Below are 23,173 nucleotides of genomic sequence, written 5' to 3'. Positions count from 1 at the left end.
GAACAGATGGTTTTCTGATGAAATCAAAACAATTTATAGTCATATGAAAAAATGCTCTTAATCCTTATTGATTAGAGAAATGCAAATTAAAACAACCTTGAGATATCATTTTACACCTACCAGACTGGCAAAAATGATTAAAGGGAAAAGTGACAAATATTAGAGGGAATGTGAAAAAACTGGGACACTAATTTAGTGTTGGTGGGATTGTGAACTGATCCAACCATTTTGGAGAGCAATCTGGAATTATGCCCAAATAGTTATTAAGCTGTTTAAACCCTTTGACTCAGCAATACCACTACTAGGTCTATTTCCAAAGATGATTTAGGGAAAAACGAAAGAACTTATATGTTTTAAAATTTTTATAGCTGCTCTCATTGTGGCAAAGAACTGGAAGTTGCAGGGATGCCTATCAATTGGGGAATGTCTGAACAAGTTGTGGCATATGATTGTGATGGAATACTTATGTGCTATAAGAAATGATGAGCTCAATGATTTTAGATAAACATGGAAAGACTGCACAAAATAATGAAGAGTGAAATGAATAAAACCAAGAGAATATTGTATACAGTAACAGCAACATTCTTCTAAGAATGACTTTAAATGAATAGGTCATTTTGACTATTATAAAAACCCAAATTAACAATAAAGGACATATGAAGGAAAAAAAGTGAATTTCTTTTTTCCACACTAGAGCAGTTCTTAGTAAATGATTGTGGTTTTTTTTAAGTATTATTTTAGTGACTTACAAGCATTAATTGATCGATCAATTAATACTCTTTAAGTTGAAGAACATGAAACAAACATGAAGAACATGTTTGCCTATACACATAACTATTTATTTCATTTATTATCTTTTTATGATATATCCACTTTGTCAAGTGAAATGAATTTCTTACAAAAAATAAGTAGAGGTATTTCATAAATCAGAAAAGGAAAAGTTATAGGGAAGTTCTAGGATATTGACCTCTAAATATAAAAAGAAAAAAGACACTACGTGCTCATCTAAGTCCCTTCTCAGATTTATAAAAGATTTTATAGCATTTTATGATCACTGAGCTCTTTTACAAGCCCTATCTTATTTGATCATCATGACAACCTTATGACATAGGGTTGTCTCCATTTTACATATTAAATAACAGAGGCTCAAATAGGTCAAGTGACTTGTTTTCAAGGTCATGCAGCTGTTAAATGGAAGAACTATTATGGCATGTTGAAAGGCTAGTACAATGTGTGCAAAAGGCATCTCAGTTGAAAACTGCAGTTAGTAGAGAATAACATAAAAATTTCCTAATCCACCTTAAGAAAATTGAAGCCAACAAATTATTTGGGGGGAAAGAATTATCCAAAAGATTCTTTGAGATGGTGTTTTCCCCCTTGAGAACTGAGAGTAGTGAAAGAGATGTTTGGGGATAAATTTTGTATCTCGATTACAATTAATATCCTGGAAGTTTGCCCCAAGCTGTTTTATCTTTGGGATAAAAATCAAATTAAGAATTGACTGAGAATATAGTGAATGAATGATGAGGATTCTGCTGCCAGGTAACTTGTCCAAACACAAAATACAGACATTAAACAAAACTAAGATTCAGTGCTTATGTACTAGACTGTATCTTTTTAAACTGAATATGAAATATGCTTTTCAAATTGCTGATTCATGACATTTCAGTGTTTTTCCTTCCTGGAAAATGACTCCCTATTGGGTGAAGAGAATTAAGGAGGTATGTGATTGAAACATGTAGCAAGTAATGAAACTGAAAATGTGTGCTGTGTACAGTACCATTACTTGCTACAAGTATCTTATACTAGCCACCTGAAATTAGAACTATTGCGATTATACAAATTAAAGTTGTACCCACAGATTGTAGTTTTGGATAAATATGCAAGGATTTTTAAGAAAGCAGTAAACTCATTTGCATTTAACAGAGAGCTAACTGGATTTATTTTCTCAGTCCTTTAATATCATGTTAGTATATCATAGAGGTTAGAAAGTGAGCCTCTGAGCCAGGAAAACCTTTGGTTCAATTCCACCTTTACTGCAGGCTAGATTTATGACCCTGTGTAAGTCACATAACCTTTTAGTGTCACTGGCATCTCTTTTTTTAAAATTCAGTTTCATTTTATTTTCAGTCTTGAATTCTCTCCCTTTCTTTTTCCTCCCCCAACACACTGAAAAGGCAAGAAAAACAAAACTCATTACAAATATGTATCATCATGAAACCAATTCTGCCATTAGCCATGTCCAAAAAAAGAAAGATAAAGAGAAACAAAGAATAAACAAGAAAAAAAATATGTTTCAGTTTGCACTCTGAATCTATCAGCTATCTAGAGGTTTAGAATTATAATTGTTAATGTGTTAATCAGAGTTCCGAAGTCTTTCCAATTTGATTATCTTTAAAACATTGCTGTTATTGTATAAATTGTTCACTTTGTATCAGTTTATGCAAGTCTTTCCATGTTTTTCTAAGACCATCCCCTTCGTTATGTTTTTTACAGCACAATAGTATTCCATTGTATTCATATACCTTAATTTGTCCAGCCATTCCCCAATTGATGGAAATCTCCTTTGTTTCTAACTCCTTGCCACCGCAAAAAGAGCTCCTGTAAGTATTTTTGTACATATGGTTCCTTTTCCTCCTTCTTTGATCTCTTTGGGATGTATACCTAGTAGAGGTGTCACTGCAAAGGGATGCAAGTTCAGTACCTTTTGGGGTGTATTAATAAACTGATTTTCAGAATAGACTAGCTCACAGCTTCCCTGCCAATGCATTAATGTATCTGCTCTGCCATAGCCCCTCTAGCATTTATTATTTCCCTTATTTGTCATCTTAGCTAATTTGATGTGTGTAAGGTGGTGCTAAAAGTTGTTTTAATTTGAATTTCTCTAATTATTAGTGATTTAGAGCATTTTTTCACATAGTCATTGATAGCTTGGATTTCTTCCTCTGAAAACTGCTTATTCATATCCTCTGACCATCAGTTGGAGAATGTCTTTTATTCTTATAAAATTGACTCAGTTCCCTGTATATCTTAAAAATTAGACCTTTGTCATAGAAATTTGCTCCAAAGGTTTTTTTTAACTAGTTTCCTGCTTTTCTTCTAATTTAACTCCACAGTTTTCTTTGTGCAAAAACTTAATTTAATATGTTCAACATCCATTTTACCTCCTATGAACCTTTCTGTTTCTTATTTTTTTAGTGAAATCTTTTCCTATCCATAGATCTGACAGGTAATTTCTTTGATGTTCCACTAATTTACTTTAAATGTCACCCTTTATGTCAAAATCATGTAACTATTTCGAGCTTTTCTTGATATATGGCGTGAGATGTTGTTTCCTAGTTTCCACTAGAATACTTTGCATTTTTCTTGCCACTTTTTGTCAGATAATGAGTTCTTGCCTCAAAGGTGGGGTATTTGAGTTTATCAAACAGTCTTATATTGTGTATTTAGTCTGTTCCACTGGTCAACCTCTATTTCTTACTCAGTACCAAATTGTTTTGACAATCATTTATTTACATAGTCATATGGTTTGAGTACTACTAGGCCCATTTCCTTCTCATTTAAAAAAATTGTTTCCTTTTATATTCTTGACCATTTGTTTCTCCAGATGAGTTTTCTTACTATTTTTTCTAGCTTTATAAATAATTCTTTGGTAGTTTGGTTGATGTGGCACAGAATAAGTAAGCTAATTTAGGTAGTATTGTCATTTTTTGTTATATTGGTTTTGCCCACTAAGGGTTAATGGAATATAAAGATATTCCCTGTATATTAATAGGCCTATGTGACAACATATATTTCCTTTTTCTCCTTGAAACAGGTGCAGTGTTCCCAGGTTTAAAGGTGTACAGGTATATTGACTCATCAATCACGGATGTCTTACTCCTTTAAACTCTGGCACATATAGAGCCAGTTAGGCACTGAGTCATGTAGGGTTTCACACCTTTCTGCACTGAGCCAATCAGATGCTGAGTCTTTGTTTGAAAACTGTATATATTCTGGAAGACTGATATTGCCTTGGGCTCACTCACAGGCAAGAGGTTTTGCCTGAGACCTTTTTGATTTCCTGGTTAGGGACTCTGAGTAATTACCATTATCAAGGGGTCCCCCCGACTGTGAACAAGAACTCTGATGTCCCATCTGGTGATATGTGTAAATATTTCTGTTACTCTGTTGAGCTTTCTTTTTCTATATTTCTGTAATGATGTTTTGTATTGTCCTAGTGTGCAGAACAAATGTTGTGCTGATTTGGTTTTGAGTGAGGAGTGCTTATGGATAGCATTTTCCATCATGAGTCTTTTGGAATTGTCTAATTTAGGTCATTATATTGCTGAGAAGAGCTAAGTCTATCAAAGTTGGTCATTGCACAGTGTTACTATTACAGTATACAGCGTTCTCCTGGTTCGCTTATTTTACTTAGCATCAGTTCATATATGTCTTTCCAAGTTTTTCTGAAATCTGCCTGCTCATCATTTCTTATAGAGCAATAATATTTCCTTACATTCATATACCATAACTTGTTCAGCCATTTCCCATTTTTGCCACCACAAAAAGAGCTGCTATAAATATTTTGTACATGTGGGTCCTTTCCCCTTTTTATGATCTCTTTGGGATACAGCCCTAGAAGTGGTACTGCTGGATCAAAGGCTGTGCACAATTTGATTACTCTTTGGGTATAGTTCCAAATTTCTCTCCAGAGTGGTTGGGTCAGTTAAAAACTCCACCAACAATGCATTAATGTTCCAATTTTCCCACATCTTCTCCAACATTTATCATTTTCCTTTTTTGTCATATTGGTCAGTGAGGCGGTGCCTCAAAGTTGTTTTAATTTGCATTTCTCTTATCAGTAGTGATTTAGAGTATTTTTTCATATGACTATAGATAGCTTTAATTTCTTCATCTGAAAACTGCCTATTCATATCATTTGACCATATCAATTGGGGAATGACTTATATTCTTATAAATTTGACTCAGTTCTTGTAACAGTAAGGCAGTAATGACAATGTAGATGATAATTGTCAAAATGCCTGTGTAGTTCCATATCACAAAGTACATGAGACTCTCCACATGGAAGGTAGAAGAAGTAAACCATTTATTAAGACACCAGAGAACCATATCCCATAAGCAATTTATCCAGTCTATCACAGCCGTAAAATATTCTACACACAATATCATAACCTGGAGCCTCGCGATCTCAAAACCTCTCTGATCCCCTGCTGGGGTCTTCCCCAAAACAAACTCATGGTACAACTAAGTCAGCCTGTTCAGTTCTAATAATCATGAGGACCACCATTAGCAGCCATAACTACTCTCTCTCTCTCTCTCTCTCCATTTTCTGTGACATAATTTTCTTTTCCTGTCAGGAAGCTCCTCCCACCACATGTAATTTAGGCTTCCTGTCATGTAAGCAGGTCACATGGCTTATTAATGGGTAGCAAAGATCTTCAAATTTAAATTGCTACTACATTTGGCCCCAAGATCTTTCTTATCCATTACACAGGGCAATGGGAATTCTGGGATAACTCATGTCAGCAGAACTTTACACAACAATATAACAGGGATAACATAAGATAAGTATATAAAACAATGTCATCATTCCCTCCGTGAATGAATGGGACTCAAAATCTTGGGGTAAAGGGTGAAGGTCTCATCCTCCAAAGCTTCTTCCTGTTGAAATTGGATGTAGAGCTGTCCCTGCCCCAAGAGATTAAGAGTCTTATTCGAGAGGTCAGTTCTTTAGCAAGCTGGCATCTGTAACTCAGTTGACTCCAGGTCGAGGGATGACACATCAGAGTCATGAACAGGTCCAGAGATGACACATCACAGTTGTGGACAGGTCCAGAGATGACATCAGAACACATCAGAGGGTGACATCTGGCTTAAGCGATCAGGCATCTGCAGGTGGACAATACTAAGCCTGCAGGAAACAAATCTCTTAAACAAATTTAATAGACAAAAGCCAAAAACAAACAAAGAGACTATCATAGCCTAATTCACGATAGAATACATGAGTCAAAGGTACAATTTCATAATCATTTTCTCCTGGGTAGACCACTGATACAGTATTGTCTTTCCCATGTGCTATAATTTCTGCAGCCTTTGGAACATCATCCAGCTTCTACTTTACCCATACTTTAGCTCCCAATTTTATTCTATGAATAGAACCATATCCTTCATTTCCTTTGACAGTTATTTTGGAAGAAGGGTCAGTTTTCATAAGAGGTATTGTTTCACAAGGAATAATAATCAATTGAACTATTCTGTCATTTTTACACAACTGTATAAGTTCTTCACCTAAATTCTGGAATGTCACAATAATTTCTCCTTGATAACTAGACTCTGACTCCAGCCAATACATGTCTTCCCTGAGATGCATATCCTGGTTTAGGTAATATCCATTCAAAATGATTCTTAGGGATTCTCATACATATCCCAGTAGAGATTTTTCTTATCTATTTTCTATCCAACAAAAAGTTTTCTAAACAATGTAAATCATATCCTGCTGAACCAGGTGTTCCTGGATATGGTGGTGGGACATCTTCCCTCACAGTCCAGTACTTAATGTTTTGGACCTTATATGTATGATGTTTTCTAATTTGCAGATTCAGGTTCAACATTCTGGCAAGAGATGTACTTTCTCCTAATGGTCTACTATTCAAATTACATAAAGCACAGAACAAATAATCCTTCCGATGTTGTATGAATTATTAGAACTTAACTTATATTTATTATTAACTTATATTTATTATTATTTATTTAATATTTTACTTTTGAACATATATTTCTACAAGATTTTGAGTTACAAATTTTCTCCCCATTTCTACCCTCCCCCCCACTCCAAGATGGCATGTATTCTGATTGCTCTGTTCCCCAGTCAGCCCTCTCTTCTGTCACCCCACTCCCCCATTACCTTTCCCCTTACTTTCTTGTAGGGCAGGATAGATTTCTATGCACCATTCCATATATATATCTAATTTCTCAGTAGCATGCAAAAACAACTTTTTCTTTTAAGCATCTGATTTTAAAACTTTGAGTTCCAAATTGTTTCCCTTCCTTCCTTCCCCATCACCCTCCCTAAGAAAGCAAGCAATTCAACATAGGCCACAGATGTATCATTATGTAAAACACTTCCACAATACTCATGTTGTGAAAGACTAACTACATTTCCCTCCATCCTATCCTTTCCCCCTTTATTCAGTTTTCTCCCTTGACCTAGTCCCTTTTCAAAAGTGTTTGGTTTTGATTACCTCCTCCCCCATCTGCCCTCCCTTCTATCATACCCTCTTTTTTATCCCCTTCCCCCTACTTTCCTGTGGGGTAAGATACTCAATTGAGTGTGTATGTTGTTCCTTCCTGAATTTGAATCCTATGAGAATAAGATTCACTCATTCCCCCTCACCTGCCCCCTCTTCCTTTCCAACAGAACTGCTTTTTCTTGCCACTTTTATGTGAGAAAATTTACCCTATTCTATCTCTACCTTTCTCCTTCTCTCAATATATTGCTGTCTCGTCCCTTAATTTGATTGTATTTTTTTTAGCTATCATCCCTTCATATTCAACTCACCCTGTGCCCTCTGTCTATATATATGTATATTCCCTTCAACTCCCCTAATACTGAGAAAGGTCTCATGAATTACACACATCATATTTCTAGGTAGGAATGTAAACAAAACAATTCAACTTTAGTAAGTCCCTTATGATTTCTCTTTTTTGTTTACTTTTTCATGCTTCTCTTGATTCTTGTGTTTGAAAGGCAAATTTTCAATTCAGCTCTGGTCTTTTCATTGAGAAAGCTTGAAAGTCCTCTATTTTATTGAAAATCCATATTTTGCCTTGGAGCATGATACTCAGTTTTGCTGGGTAGGTGATTCTTGTTTTATTTATTTATTTAATTTATTTATTTTTTATTCAATATTTTAGTTTTCAACATTGATTTCCACAGGATTTTGAGTTACAAATTTTCTCCCCATTTCTGCCCTCCCACCATTCTAAGATGGCACATATTCCGATTTTCTCGTTCCCCAGTCATCCCTCCCCTCTTTCACCCTGCTCCCCCCCATCCCTTTCCCCTTGCTTTCTTGTAGGGAAGGATAGATTTCTATCCCCATTCCCTATATACCTTGTTTCCCAGCTGCATGCAAAAAAAAATACCTTTAAAATTTTTTTTTAATCATCTACTTTTAAAATTTTGAGTTATAAATTCTCTCCCCTCTTCCCTTCCCACCCACCCTCCCTAAGAAGGCAAGCAATTCAACACAGATCACACATGTATCATTATGTAAAACACTTCCACAATGCTTATGTTGTGAAAGGCTAACTATATTGCCTTCCATCCTATCCTGGTCCCCTTCACTCAGTTTTCTCCCTTGACCCTGTCCCTTTTCAAAAGCGTTTGGTTTTGATTACTTCCTCCCCCATCTGCTCTCCCTTCTATCATCCACCCTCTTTTTATCCCATTCCCCTTGCTTTCCTGTGGAGTAAGATACCCAGTTGAGTGTGTATGTTGTTCTCTCCTCAAGTTGGATCTGATGAGAGTATGATTCATTCATTCCCCCTCACCTGCCCCCTCTTCCTTTCCAACAGAACTGTTTTTTCTTCCCACTTTTATGTGAGATAATTTACCTCATTCTATCTCTCCCTTTCTCCCTCTCTCAATATATTCCTCTCTCACCCCTTAATTTTATTTTATTTTTTTAGATATTATCCCTTCATATTCAACTCATCCTGTGCCCTCTTGTCTATATTCCCTTCAACTCCCCTAATACTGAGAAAGGTCTCATGAATTACACACATCATCTTTCTATGTAGGAATGTAAACAAAAAGTTCAACTTTAGTAAGTCCCTTATAATTTCTCTTTCTTGTTTACCTTTTCATGCTTCTCTTGATTCTTGTGTTTGAAAGGCAAATTTTCAATTCAGCTCTGGTCTTTTCATGAAGAAAGCTTGTAAGTCCTCTCTTTTGTTGAAAATCCATATTTTGCCTTGGAGCATTACACTCAGTTTTTCTTGGTAGGTGATTCTTGGTTTTAGTCCTAGCTCCTTTGACCTCTGGAATGTCATATTCCAAGCCCTTTGATCCCTTAAGGTAGAAGCTGCTAAATCTTGTGTTATCCTGATTGTGTTTCCACAATATTCAAATTGCTGCTTTCTGACTGCTTGCAATATTTTCTCTTTGACCTGAGAACTCTTGAATTTGGCAACAATATTCCCAGGAGTTTTCTTTTTGAGGTCTTTTTCAAGAGGCAATCAGTGGATTCTTTCAATTTCTATTTTGCCCTGTGGCTCTAGAATATCAGGGCAGTTCTCCTTGATAATTTCTTGAAAGATGATATCTAGGCTCTTTTTTTGATCATGGCTTTCAGGTGGTCCAATAATTTTTAAATTATCTCTCCTGGATCTATTCTCCAGGTCAGTGGTTTTTTCAATGAGATATTTCACATCGTCTTTCATTTTTTCATTCCTTTGGTTCTGTTTTATAATATCTTGATTTCTTAAAAAGTCACTAGCTTCTACTTGCTCCATTCTAATTTTTAAGGTAGCATTTTCTTTAGTGGTCTCTTGGACCTCCTTTTCAATTTGGTTAATTCTGCCTTTCAAGGCATTCTTCTCCTCATTGGCTTTTTGGAGCTCTTTTGTCATTTGGGTTAGTCTATTCTTTAAGGTGTTATTTTCTTCAGCATTTTTTGGGGTCTCCTTTAGCAAGTTATTGACTTGTTTTTCATGATTTTCTTGCATCTCTCTCATTTCCCTTCCCAGTTTTTCCTCTACTTCTCTTACTTGCTTTTCTAAATCCTTTTTGAGCTCTTCCATGGCCTGAGACCAATTCATATTTTTCTTGGAGGCTTTTGATGTAGGCTCTTTGACTTTGTTTACTTCTTCTGGCTATATGTTTTGATTTTCTCTGTCACCAGAAAAAGATTCTAGAGTGTGAATGTGAGTCTGAGTCTGAGTGTGAATCCTTTTACGGTGCCTGGCCATGTTCCCTGCCAACTACTTGACCTTTGACCTTTTTGTCAGGGTATGAGTGCTTGTAGAGTAGAGAGTGGTTTGTCCCAAGATTTAGGGGCTGTGCTGCTGTTTTCAGAGCTACTTCTACTCCACTGTCACCTCAAGTTCTGCACAGCAGCGCTTCTCCTCCCCCAGAACCACCAACCAGGATTGTGACCAAGATCCAAGCAGGGCAGAGCAAGTCCTGCACTCCCGCTCTGGTCTGCCACTTGATTCCTCCCACTGTGTGAGCCAGGGACTCTGGAAGCAACTGATGCTGGATCTCTGGAAGCAGCCTCAGCAGCTTTCTGCTGCTGCTGTGACCGCTCCACACCACCTCCGCCACCCCCAGGGCTGGAGCTGAAACACTTTCTAACCCAGTCTAGCAGTTTTCCCACTCACCTGCTCCATGCCCTTTGGCATTTGTGGGTTGAGAAGTCTGGTAACTGCCACAGCTCAATGATTCATGGCCCTAAGGCCTACTCTGGGTTGATTCCCTGTCTGGTCTGTCCTGTTGTGGCCCAGGCTGGGTTGGGTTCCACTCCCAACACCATGTGACAGACCCTTCCCAGAGACCATCCAGGCCATCCTGGGCTGGAGATCTGCTTCCCTCTGCTATTTCATGGGTTCCACAGCTCCAGAATTTGTTCAGAGCCATTTTTATGGGTGTTTGGAGGAATTTGGGGGAGAGCTTAAGCAAGTCCCTGCTTTCCAGCCATCATCTTGGCTTTGCCCCTTTTTTTTCCCTAGAACTTTTCTTTCTTAACTGTTCTTTTAACAATCCTTTCTATCAATGCAGATGCTTGTGGATAATATGGAATATGATATATCCACTCTGTGTTGTTCAATACATAATATCTCTTCATTTCATTACCTTTGAAATGTGACCCATTGTTACTTTGAATCTGCATTGGGGTTCCATAATATAGACTTAAAATATCTAGCATTTTACAGGTGTTTTTCTGGGTTACATTCTTATAAGGACAAGCCACTAGTACACCTGAATGGGTGTCAACACGAGTCCGTATAAATTTGCATCCTTTATCTTAGTGTAGTGGTCCAATATAATCTATCTGTCAAATCTGGGCTGGAACTCTTCCCCTTGCTATTTCTCCATTTACTACCCAAGGAACAGTTTGTTCCTTTTCCAATTGACATATATAAAATTCCTCTGTTACTTGCTTTAACAATGAATGAGAAATTCTGACACCTCAATCTTGTGCCCACTGGTGGGTAGCCTGGACCCCTAAATGGCTGACCATTTGGTGAACCCAATTTGCTAGTAGCAGATCATCAGTTGGTGTCAGAGTAGGGACAATATGTTCAGTAGCAGTCTCTGTTTGTCCATCAGCATGTGAATTGCACTCACATTCTGGCATGGTGAGGACCACATGAGCCTCTGCATGAAAAACTGACAAATTAGTGACCAAAGACATGTCCCATATATCTTCCCATAGTTCTTTGCCCCAAACTTATTTACCATGAATTTCCCAATTTTGATTTTTCCGCATTGGCCTCCATGTAGCTAACCCGTTAGCTACTGCCCACGAATCAGTGATATGACACTGTCCTCCTTTCTCTGTTTTAATGGCTTGATGTACTGCCATAAGTTCAGCATATTGACTATGGGTTATAGGCTACTGCTTTCCAGTGTCTTTTATGGCCCAAATATTTTGCTGTCCCATCAGTAAACCATGCATGTTTCTTTTGTTCTTCAGTCAGTCTATCATATCCATCATTCCATTTTGCCAACGATTGTACCAATGGTTGCATTGGTTCAGGGGATTTGTCATTTCCATCAATATCAAAGCTTGAGACAGATTCATGTAGAGCAGAAACTCCACTTTTGCCTGTTTTCAATCTATTATGAATATGCCATTTACATTTAATTATGCTAGCCTCTTGCTCACTTGATTACCACATTGCTCCCAAAGAGAAAATAGTAAAAAAAAAATCCCATCCTAGTTACCAATACAACTGGAAAGGTAGGAAGGGTCTAGATTATGAAGGGCTTTGAATGCCAAAAAATATTTTGTATTTGTTCCGGGAAACAATAGGAAGCCACTGGAGTTTATTGTATAGGAAGGGTGACATGATTGTACCTCTACTTTAGGAAAATCATTTTAGTGACTAAATAAAACATAGCTTGAAGTGGAGAGAAACTTGAGGCAGGAAGTGTGAGGTGATTAATGCCTGGACTAGAGTGGCTGCAGGGCCAGAGGAGAGAAGGAGGCATATTTGAGGGATGCTGCAAAGGTGAAATAGACAGGTCTTGCAACGCCTTGGATATGGGGGGTGAGAGAGAGTGAGAAATTAAGAATGACTCCTAAGTTGCAAGCCTGAGGGTTGGAGAATGGTGTTGTCCTCTATAGTAGAGGAGGGGAAGGATTTATTTCACTATCTGAGAATTTGATGCTGTTTTTATACCAAGAAACAGTTCAGTAAACATTTCAAATCTGTAAATGTCATCCTTTGTATTCCTTTTTTCTGTAAAAAAAAAAATCCTTTTATTTTTAATTAAATATTTTTTCAATTAACAAGAATTTATTTTTTCTCCCGGATTTCCATGAAAACAAACACATGAATAGGAGCTTTTGTGATACATATGCATAGCCATACATTAAAAAATTCCTCATTGGCCATGTCCAAAAATATATGACTTATTCTGAATTTTGAGTCCATCACCTCTTCTTCTGGTGATAAACAACGTTCTTTGCCACCGTTGCTCTGGAAACAGGGTCAGTCATTGCACTGATCAGAGATCTTAAGTCTTTCAAAGTGTTCTTTTTTTTTTTTTTTTTACAGTGTTGTTGTTATAGTATAAATTGTTTTCCTGGTTCTGTTTGATTCACTGCATCAGTCCCTATAAGTGTTCCCAGGTTTCATTGACACCCTCCCTTTCATCATTTCTTATAGCACAAGAGTTGTTTACTACATTCACATACCATAATTTGTTCAGTCATTCCCCGCTTGAGGGGCACCATTTTAATTTCCAATTCTTTGTCACCACAAATGAGGGTTAAGCCTCAAGGGAAAGCTTCCTAGTCTCCTAAGGTGATAAATGAGTCCAGCCCATGAAGCACCGGTGTCCTTCAGACTTTGGGAATGTCCTGGGGCTGCAGAAATCTTTACACCTTACCCTGCTGACCAAACCTGTTTCTGGATGTGGAGACCAAGGTGGGGAGAAGCATAGCTATTGTATTTTGATTGGGCATACTTTCCATGTTATTGCTAAGTAAACCTTCTTTTGTTAAGTATTAATTGTTCCACCAGTGTCTCATTTCATTCACATCTTGAATATTAACTGTAAGACCTTGAAGACTGTACAGTTAGTTAGCATTTATTAAGTGCGTACCATGTACCAGGTATTATGCTAAGCACTAGGGATACAAAGAAAGGCAAAAGATAATCCCATGAGAAATGATGAAAGAGGTGATTTTACAAAAAGCTGGGAAGACTTGTATGAACTGATACAGAGTGAAAAAAGCAAGAACAATTAATACTAGTATCAATACCAACACTGAAAAATTTAAGAACTCTGACCAATGATCAATTGAGATTCCAGAGGACCAGTAAAGAAGAATGCTACCTACCTCCTGATAGAAAGGTGATGGACTGATATGCAGAATGAGACACATATTGTTGGACATGTCCAATGTGGGAATTTACTTTGCTTTACCATGTTTGGGGTTTCTGAGGTTTCATTTTCTCCTCCAGATGTGTGAGGGAGATAGGCAAGAGAAAAAATATTTGATCATTAAAAAAAATCGTAAGTATGGGATTCATTACTTCTTTCATCCTCTCTTTTCAGCATGGGGTACTGCATCCTTTTTGTCCATGGGTTAAATAAGCTCTGTACACGGTTAAATCGATGTGGGGCCACTACCTTGATGACGTCTACTTTGTTGCTTATGCTGCTTTTCTCCTGCAAAACTGTGAAACAGAATGAAATTTGGCTGTCAAGAGAATCTCTCTTCAGGTATGATTAGTTATGGAAAATGGTTGGTTGTCTTCTTACTTGCTTATACATATACACATACACACATATAGGAATAGATATCCTGACTATACACAAAAGGTACAATAGTCTGGGTCTGATAATATTTAATTAATTAGAAAGGTTATTCTTGAATCCTGAATGAACAAAATCAGTTATGAAAAAGAATTGTGAGCATGAGTCTAAAAAAGAAAAATTTCAAGACTCTTGGAAGTGCTTTTAATTTTATGACTAGATGGAAATACTCTTTAATACCCTGTTGGCATATAATATCAGCTATAAACTGAATGAAATTAATAAACCTAATTTCATTGCTCATTTCAGCATGATATAAAAGTGGTCAGAAAGGAAGAAAAAAATGAAATAAATTTTCTGTTGAATATTACAAGCTTTTAAAATGTTCTGTAACTAGTCCATTTTGGAGATAAAATTCTGAAAACTTGTAAACCAGTGGCTTTTTTCCCATATCATGATAAATCTATACATTTTAATATACTTTTCTCAATGCAATATTTTTTGCTTCTAGCCCAACACTTATGACAGAATACAGAAATTTGTTGGGGCTACAAATTATGAGGTTGTAGTGGCCTTCAAGTTTTAAAAGAATCTTCAAGCTCAGACAGACACATGCCAGGTCTATTGCCCACTAAGAGACTTCATTGCATTAGTTGCTGTCTGTTGTGGTTGTTACTGCTATTTAATAATAGGCATAGATGATTCCAGCTTCTACTTCTGTTCAGTGCTACTGTTAAAATTGCAGCTAATAGACATCAGAAGATCTTTCCATTATCATCTACTTAAGGAGCATGTTTTGGGGAAAAACTGCTGAAATAAGAGGTAGGAATATATATTTTTACACAGAAAAATGTCCAGTTGACATGTATCCCATGATATTCAGGAATTTAAAGCCATGGTTTCACTGTTTCAAGCAGTTTAAAAAGCTCTATGTCTGAGAGTAATAAAAAAAAATTTCAAACTGATTTTCCAACGGTTGAATGGTCTTCTTTTGTACCCTCTTTTAGAAGTCTTTGAGTTTGAGAACTGAATTATCCTATTTCAGTTTCTGCACTGATGAAATTAATGAAACCATTGCCAGATTTCCCAGTGAGAAGGGAATCCAAACCAGTCTTCCAATATGCAGCCTTCCTGAGATTTTTAGTTTGAAAAAAAAATTTTAAAATTAGCTAGCGTGCATGAACTTTTAGAAAATTTGGTACTAACAACTTGCTCCAAGCTTAGATCAATTAGTAGTTATAATTGAAGTTGGAAAAAAAATTTTATGTTCCTGGATGTGTTTTACTTTTATAGGGGCCCTAATTTTTTTTGGTGGTATGTGGTGATATATTGGAGAAAAGAATACTTTAAAGAGCCTCTCATGATGTGAAAGAGTTGCTTCTCTCAAGCAAACAGCTTACTTCCTTCTCCCTGCTAAGGTTAGAATGCAAGTTATATTTAGGTACCATGCTAGAATTTTTTAATATTTGCTTTTTTTAATAAATTCTTTTCCTTCATTGAACATCAAGCTGATGGTAACATTAGTTTTGTGGCTGTGGTTTATTCTTCATGTATCAGATTATTTATTTTCATGACTGAGTGACCTATTTCACTTTCATCTAGCCCCAAATACTATCTCCTAAGATTCTATGATTATTTTATCATTCAGCATTTATTTAGCACCTAAAATGTACTGATAGTTGGGATCCAAAGAAGTATAATACATGGACCCTTACACTTAAGAACTTATGATCTAGTTGAAGAGATTATATAGGTACCAATGAGAAATTGTCAGTAAATGGTAAGTGTCAAATAAAATTGTCAAGACTTAGCTCAAAAGCCACATTCTATATAAGGCCTTTTCTGATTTTCTCAGCTTTTATTGCCCTCTCCACAAAATCATCTTGTATTGATTTTGCACATATCTTATTATCTATATTGATATCAACATCTGTGTAGAGATATGTGTATATATCTTTATCTATTCATATGTATGTGTATACATACACGCATGTATCTACTCCAGTTAGACTCCTTGAAGACAGTATTTTTTTTGCCTTTGTATCCCTAGCATTCATCACAGTGCCTGACATAAAACATATTTAATATTTGCTTTTCAATTGACTGATTGAGGAGATCTAAATTGCTGCTAGCTGGTGTGGTAAAAAGTGTTTAATGGAAGAAGTAGGACTTAAGTTGGGACTTTTAGGATGGGTTGGATTTGATAGTAGAAGAGGAAGGAAGATGAAATTTCAAATAAGAAGGATAATCCAAATATACCAAAAGCTCAAGGCATATTTGAAGACATTTTATCCAGGGTGATGTTTTTATATGGGTGAATAATGGGATATAAGGTTGGCACAAATCATGGAAAACCTATAAGGAAAAGCTAAGAGTTTGAACTTCAACCTGTAAATGAGAGGGGGCTGTTGAAGATTTTTGAGCAAGTAAAGGATGTGAGTGGTGTTTTAGAGAGATTAATCTGAAATTGCCAAACTTTACAGATATGTGATAAAACCGTTTGAAATCTCTCTTCAAAAACCATGTTCAATTTTTGTGAGTTGTACATGGATATTTATTAATTAGACACATAAAACAATTGTGGCAACAATTTTAATTATTTATTTATTTGTTTATTTATTTATTTACTTCCCCTCTTTATAATTGTAACACATACCAAAGATTAATTTTATATGTGCTATTTACATCAAATAGCATGATCAGAAATTCATTTATTGCTTCCATGTTATAGAAGTTGATAGTGGTTGGCACTTTTAAGCATGGTTACAAATATCAGCCTGTTTGGTTCCTCTCCCAGTATGGTAACTGACACATATAACTTTGGAAAGTTGTATAACTATTTTTCAAAATGCAGGATCCTACTTTTTAATGTTCATTTTTTCTTATTTCAGAAATTTAAAGTTATGGAAATGTCATTACTTTGTGTATAACTACACAAATTCGATTTTCTGTAACTTATGCTAACTAGCACAATAGAAACACTAATTAGACTTTCACTTCTCAATGCTAGCAATCAAATCAAATTAAGCCAAATGCATGCAAACATTAGTTTTTATCATCTACTAGACAATACAAACATTAACCCCAGTAGGAACAAACCACCAACTTTGATTTTCTTAGGGCTTCCCAGTAAGCATATCTCATACTGGTATTCAGTGACAAGGAAGGGAAGGGAAGGGGAAACTGAGGTGCAGAGAGGTTAGATGACTTATACAAAATCACACAGACATCACTTAGCTCCTATTTCTATACTCCTCGAAGGGGACAAGGCCATTTAGTGACTCCATGATGAAGGATCATAAATTCATTCAGAAAATGAGGGAACCTTAGGAATAAGCTAGTCTAAACACCTGTTTTACAGAGGAAGAAAAACAGAGGCTCAGAAAAGTAAAATTATTTGTCTGTGTTCATGCAACTGATTAGTGTAAGAGCCTTCATTTGAACCTATTTTCTTTTATGTTAGTCCCAAGCTCTTTCCAATATGTTGTTTATTGCATGTACTATAGCTAGGACATAGTGGAGTCTGGAATCAGACTCAGACCTTTTTATGCTTAATCTGATGTTCTTTCTTTTACACATGTTGCTTTTTTGAAAAAAATCTTATTCACCAAAGCTAGATTTAGCTTTCACCAAATGGTAAGAGCTAAAGGAATACCTTGTGTATCATGTAATAGACAGCTACTGTTGTTCATCCTTCATTTTGAAGAGGACCAATGACATCGTGGGGTGATAGCTTGACTTGCTCATGAATTGGATTTAAGTGAGGCAGAGTTGCACAAAGTCATCAGCCTCTCTCTTCCTAAGTCATCGAAGTCCAGTGTCAAAACAAAAGTCAGGGTGACTGGTGATGGCCTGGGGTGTCTGACCAAGCTTTAAGCTTTCCATGGCATCTGCTTCAACCTCCACTGGAATAAATTGTTCTCATCCATCCATTCCACCGGGTGAAGTCTTCACTTGCCTGGGGTAGACATCCACCTGATTCACTGATAGGTTTGAGGCCACAACCTGGTTTAGTCTATATGCTGAGAGGGTTTACTGGGGTTTGGCCAGCGTGCATGCTACAGCTTCTTGAAGTCACAGGAAACATAGCACATTTAATAGAGATCACCTCTGATGAGGGTCACTATTATTCTCATTTTGCATGGAAAAAACAATACAGAGTTTTACAGAAGACAGATAGGAAGGCTTTAAAAAAAAAACCAACAACCTGTTTTGCTAAGACCAGATTCTTTTGTCCCCTGTTAAATATAGAAGCTGCTGATATATATCAACTAGAAAACACAAAATTGAACTTTGCTTTCAACTGAGATTTTACCTAGTGAGCAGGATACTGATTTCTGTTCTGATTCAGCTAACTCACATCTCTACTCCAGAAAAGTTATGTTTAGCCAATGTCTGGATGAATTGTGATACATCCTAGTTTTGGAGTGCATGTTGTTAATTTCCTCTTTAGGAAGAATCCTGGTATTCAGAAGGAATTTACATATCAAATTCACATACTTAATATAGGAAGAAAGGAAGGAAGGGAGGATTTATTAAATGCCTATGTGCTAGGTACTGTGCTAATATTAGTAGGTACTAGTATTATTCCTGTTTTGCACTTGAGGAAACTGAAGCCAACAGAGGTGGTGACTTGTCCTGGGTCATACAGCTAGAAAGTGTAGGAAGCCAGATTTGGCCTCAGGTCTCCCTGAATCCATGCCTAATGGTGTATCCATTGAGATACCTACCTGCCTAAATTACCTTGAATAGATTCTTACTCCATGAGTTGTTTCTTCTACCTCACTAATATTTGTTAAAACAGCATACCTTCCGGTAATAGTTGTGATATGCTTTTATCCTCTTGAAACCCTCATGGGGAAAAAATGTAAATATTGCTTCTTCTATTTTTAAAGTATTTATTTGTTGATATCAGGCATATGCAATTTTAAAGTTGTACTCAGAGAACTAAAATGACATTAGTAATGTCATGTCAATGTATGAAGTGTCTTACTGTGGCTGATTAGACTAATATAAGCTTGGAATGTTCTACCACACATGCAGAAAGAGTCCATATGAACATTTGGAATGGAATTTAGTGAGGATTAAATTAGACAATATGTACTGTACCATTGGGATCTTTAACTACATATAAGTAATTAGAGTTTTTTTTTAAAAAGAAGAACATGCAGTTATATAATCCTGAGCCTATGCGTACAGTCAAACATTTTCAGAGAATTGTTTAAGTTTAGAGAAAAATTTGTATGGGAGATTTATACAATCCTCTACCCTTTTCCTTCTATCTTCTTTCCTATTTTTGCCTCAGATTGATCATATTCTAACTATCTCATCTAGACCTGACTTTGCAAATCATTCTTAATATATTGGTAAATTCTATGGGTCAAATCCCAGGCTGGGAAAGTGTCTTTCTTTCAAACTTGGCATCCTAAAGAATTATGAGACTTAAGAAAAATCAATGAAAATTCAAGGGAAAGAGACACATACACACAGTCATGGTTTCCAGTAAGGAAACAGGACCTATTAAATGAGATAAAAGAAAAGGAAGACAACAGAAAAAAGAGGGTAGTATATTCATCAGTTGCTTGGTTTAGAAAGGAGATTGTGGTTATAGACTGTCCTTCTTACATAAAAAACATTTAATTTTTTGTTTTTTTTAAAAATTCCTTTTAATTATACTTTCAGAACTCAAATTCGGTTACTTAATCAGATCTCTATAAAAGATAAGCTTCTTCTTAACATAGATATGAAAGAATGAAAGGGTGTGCTTTGTATTAAAATCCCTACTAGAAGAGATATATTTCTTGGAACTATTTTCTGTGCATTCCAATTTATTTTGTGGCATCACAATCCTTCTCTTACAAGGTGTCTTCTACTTATTAAAAATCCTAAATTGAGAAAGTTGGCTCTGTCTTATGATTGGAAAGTTATGGAGAACAGAAAGAATTTTATGTAATTGTTTGCTAGACATAGTACATTTACAGAAATGGACCATGATTTAGGGCATAAAAACCCATATAAATAAGTTTAGAAAAGCAGAAATTAAACCTATCCTTTACTAACAACAATGTAATAAAATTTTTATCACATAAAGGGCCTTTGAAAAAAGAATTAAATATTAATTTCACACTAAATAATTTAATCCTACAGAATTGGTATATCAAAGAAAAATCGTAGAAAAATTAGGAAATTGCATCAGAGAAAATGACAATAAGACAGCATACTAAAACTTTTGTCCTTAAGGCAAACCTTATATGGGTAAACACATTCATTAATAAAAGATTGAAAAAATACATCAAGGAATTGGAAATACAACTAAACAAGAGTAGAAAAGTGAAGAAAAATAAAACAACTAATCACCAAAATAGAAATCCTGAAAGTCAAAAAAGAGATTAAGAAAATTGAAAGCATAAAGTTCCATTTAATTGATAAATGTAGATGGTAGGTTTTTTGAGGGGGGGGGAACTATTAAAATAAAGTCTGTTGTTTTATAAAAAGAGGAAAATGAAATTGTACTAAAAATTAAAAAGTAGAATTCACAGCAAATGAAGATGAAATAAAAGAAACTATCAGAAAATATTTTCCCCAAATATATGCCAACAGAACTGATAACTTCTGGGAAATAATTGAATGTATTAAATAAAGTCAATAAGCATTTATTAAGTGCTTACCATATGCCAGGTACTATACTAACCACTGGGTATATAAGTACAAGCAAAAAGAAAGATAGTCCTTGCCCTCAAGATGCTTAAAATTCTGATGGGGAAAGATAACACATAAAAGAGAGGTGAAAAAGGAGAAGAGAAAAAAGAGATAAAGATGCTCAGAGAAAGAGCATTGCAGAGAAAGTCTGAGAGAGTTAGGAGTGCAGCCTGGAGAGCAATGATGCCATAGTTGGGGAGGCACCAGCCAATCAGATGGCAAGACCACAGGAATGCAGGATACTTCCAATGCATGAAGTCCAAGTGTAGAGTGAGCTTCCAGGGTAAAGATGTTTCTGAGACATTGTAAAGAAAGTCCAAGAAAATTAGGAGTGCACCCTGGAGAATAATGAAGACATTTACAAAAGAATTATTTATACATATTCACATATGAAGAATATTCATAACTTTAACACAAAATAATTGAACAAACCATGCAACTATATTAATAATAAAATAAAACCTATGGAACTATATCAATAGATGCTGAAAAAACTTTAGACAAGAAATAACATAGGAAATAAATGAATCTTTTCTTCACATGGGAAATAACTTCTGGCTAAAACCAAGAATCAATATTATAAATAATGAAAGGAAGAGGTCTTCCTAACACAAGGATAAAGCAAGGATGTCATTTATTACCACTATTATTTTGTGTAGTTCTAGAAATGCTAGCTAAAGCAATAGGACAAGAAAAAGAAATTGAAATAATAAACATAAGAAAACAGGAAACAAAACTATTGCTTTTTTAATATGAGATAAAGATCTCTCTAGAAAACCCAAAAGAGGCAATTAAAGATATACTGAAACAATTAAGAATGTCAGCACAGTTGCAGGATATAAAATAAATCCACATAAGTCACTGGCATTTCTTTATGTTATCTACATAAGAAATGATAGGAGAAATTCAATCACAACAACTATAGAATACATATAATAATTAGGAGTCTCTTTGTGAAAACACCCCCAGGAACTATAGAAATACAACTACAAAACACTCTTTACAGAAATAAAGATATATTTAAATAATTGGAAAAATGCTGATTACTTATTGGTGGGCCATGCCAACATGGTAAAAATTATAATACTTATAAATTACCTATCAAAAGTACCATCACATTATCAGATTTTAATTACTAAGTTTAATTATCAGGATTAAGCTACCAGATTATTTTGTAGATCTAGGAAAAGTAATTTAATTAATCCAGAGGATGAAAAAATAAATTTCAAAAGGAAAAAAAGTAGAATCATCAGAATTATTTGGTACTGGTTAAAAAATAGCCCAATCTGTGTATCTAAAGCAAATGAACATAGGAGAGTAGTGTATGACAAACACTGCTGGGAAAATTGGAAGGCAGTCTAGGAAAAATTAGGAAAAAAAAATCAATGTTTTACACCATATTGCAAGATAAGATCCAAATGGATATTTTTTATTATCTCTAAAAGGTGACATCATAAACAAAATAAAGGAACAAGGAAGAAAATGCCTTTCAGTTCTTGTCCAGGGGAAGAATTGATGACCAATCAAGGGATAGAGAATCATAGAAAATAAAAATGACAATTTTAATTACATAAAATTAAAATGTTTTGCACAAAAAAATCTTTGAGAATATGAGCCATTTTTCATTTGATAGGCAAAGGATAGGAATAGGCATTCCTCATGAGAAGAAATTCAAGCTACATATTGCCATATAAAAATTCTCCAAATCACTAATAATTAGAAAAAATGCAACTTAATGCAACTCTGAGGTTCCACCTCTCACTCGTCAGATTGGCCTACAAAAAAAGTGACACATGTTGGAGGGGGTGTGGAAAAACAAGCATACTAACACACTGTTGGAACTATGAATTGGTCCCAGTCATTCTGGAGAGCTCCAAACTAAGCTCAAGAATTAAGGTCCAAAAGTTAATAAATTGTGCATACCATTTGACTTAGTGATACTGCTACAGGGCCTGTACCCCAAAGAGATCAGAGAAACAAGAAAATGTACAAAATATAAAAAAGTACAAAATATCTAAACGTACAAAATATGTACAAAAATATTTATAACTTATTCCTCATTTGTAATAAAGAACTAGAAGAAAGGGGATACTTTTCAAATGGAGGATGAAGAAATTATAGTATGTGAATGTATTCTATCAGAAGAAATAACAGAAGAGATAGTTTCAGAGAAACCTGGGATAATTTGTAAGAACTGATGCAGAGTTAAGTATGAGGAGAACAATTCATACAATAATAACAGCATTATGAAGTAATTTTGAAAGACTCTGATAAGTGCAATGACAAATCATGATTCCAAAGAGCCTGACTGAGAGGTAATAGACTCGAGTTGCAAAATGAGATGTGAGACAAAGAGAATTTTTGGATATAGCAATTGTAGGAATTTGTTTTTCTTGACTCATAGATATTTGTTACAAAGTTTTTGTTTTGCTGAGAGGATGGGTAAGGGATAAGGTAGCTAGGGATGGCAGAGAAACA

The 23,173-nt window shown here is 35.4% G+C and overlaps 1 protein-coding gene across 2 annotated transcripts in view; it reads left to right on the top strand.

Annotated features, from left to right (window-relative positions):
* Positions 1-23,173, top strand: part of TMTC1 (transmembrane O-mannosyltransferase targeting cadherins 1) — a 404,339-nt gene that overhangs the window by 260,289 nt on the left and 120,877 nt on the right. For both annotated transcript variants that reach the window (XM_036761095.1, XM_036761094.1), the window contains one exon: positions 13,796-13,963. In XM_036761095.1, coding sequence (XP_036616990.1) covers positions 13,796-13,963 — 168 coding nt within the window. The remainder of the gene's footprint in view (positions 1-13,795; positions 13,964-23,173) is intronic.

Source organism: Trichosurus vulpecula, chromosome 5 (genome assembly GCF_011100635.1).
Source record: "Trichosurus vulpecula isolate mTriVul1 chromosome 5, mTriVul1.pri, whole genome shotgun sequence".
In the NCBI taxonomy this organism is placed as follows: Eukaryota; Metazoa; Chordata; class Mammalia; order Diprotodontia; family Phalangeridae; genus Trichosurus; species Trichosurus vulpecula.
The sequence above is the reverse complement of the archived record's forward strand: the minus strand, read 5'-3'. Positions and strand labels throughout refer to the sequence as shown.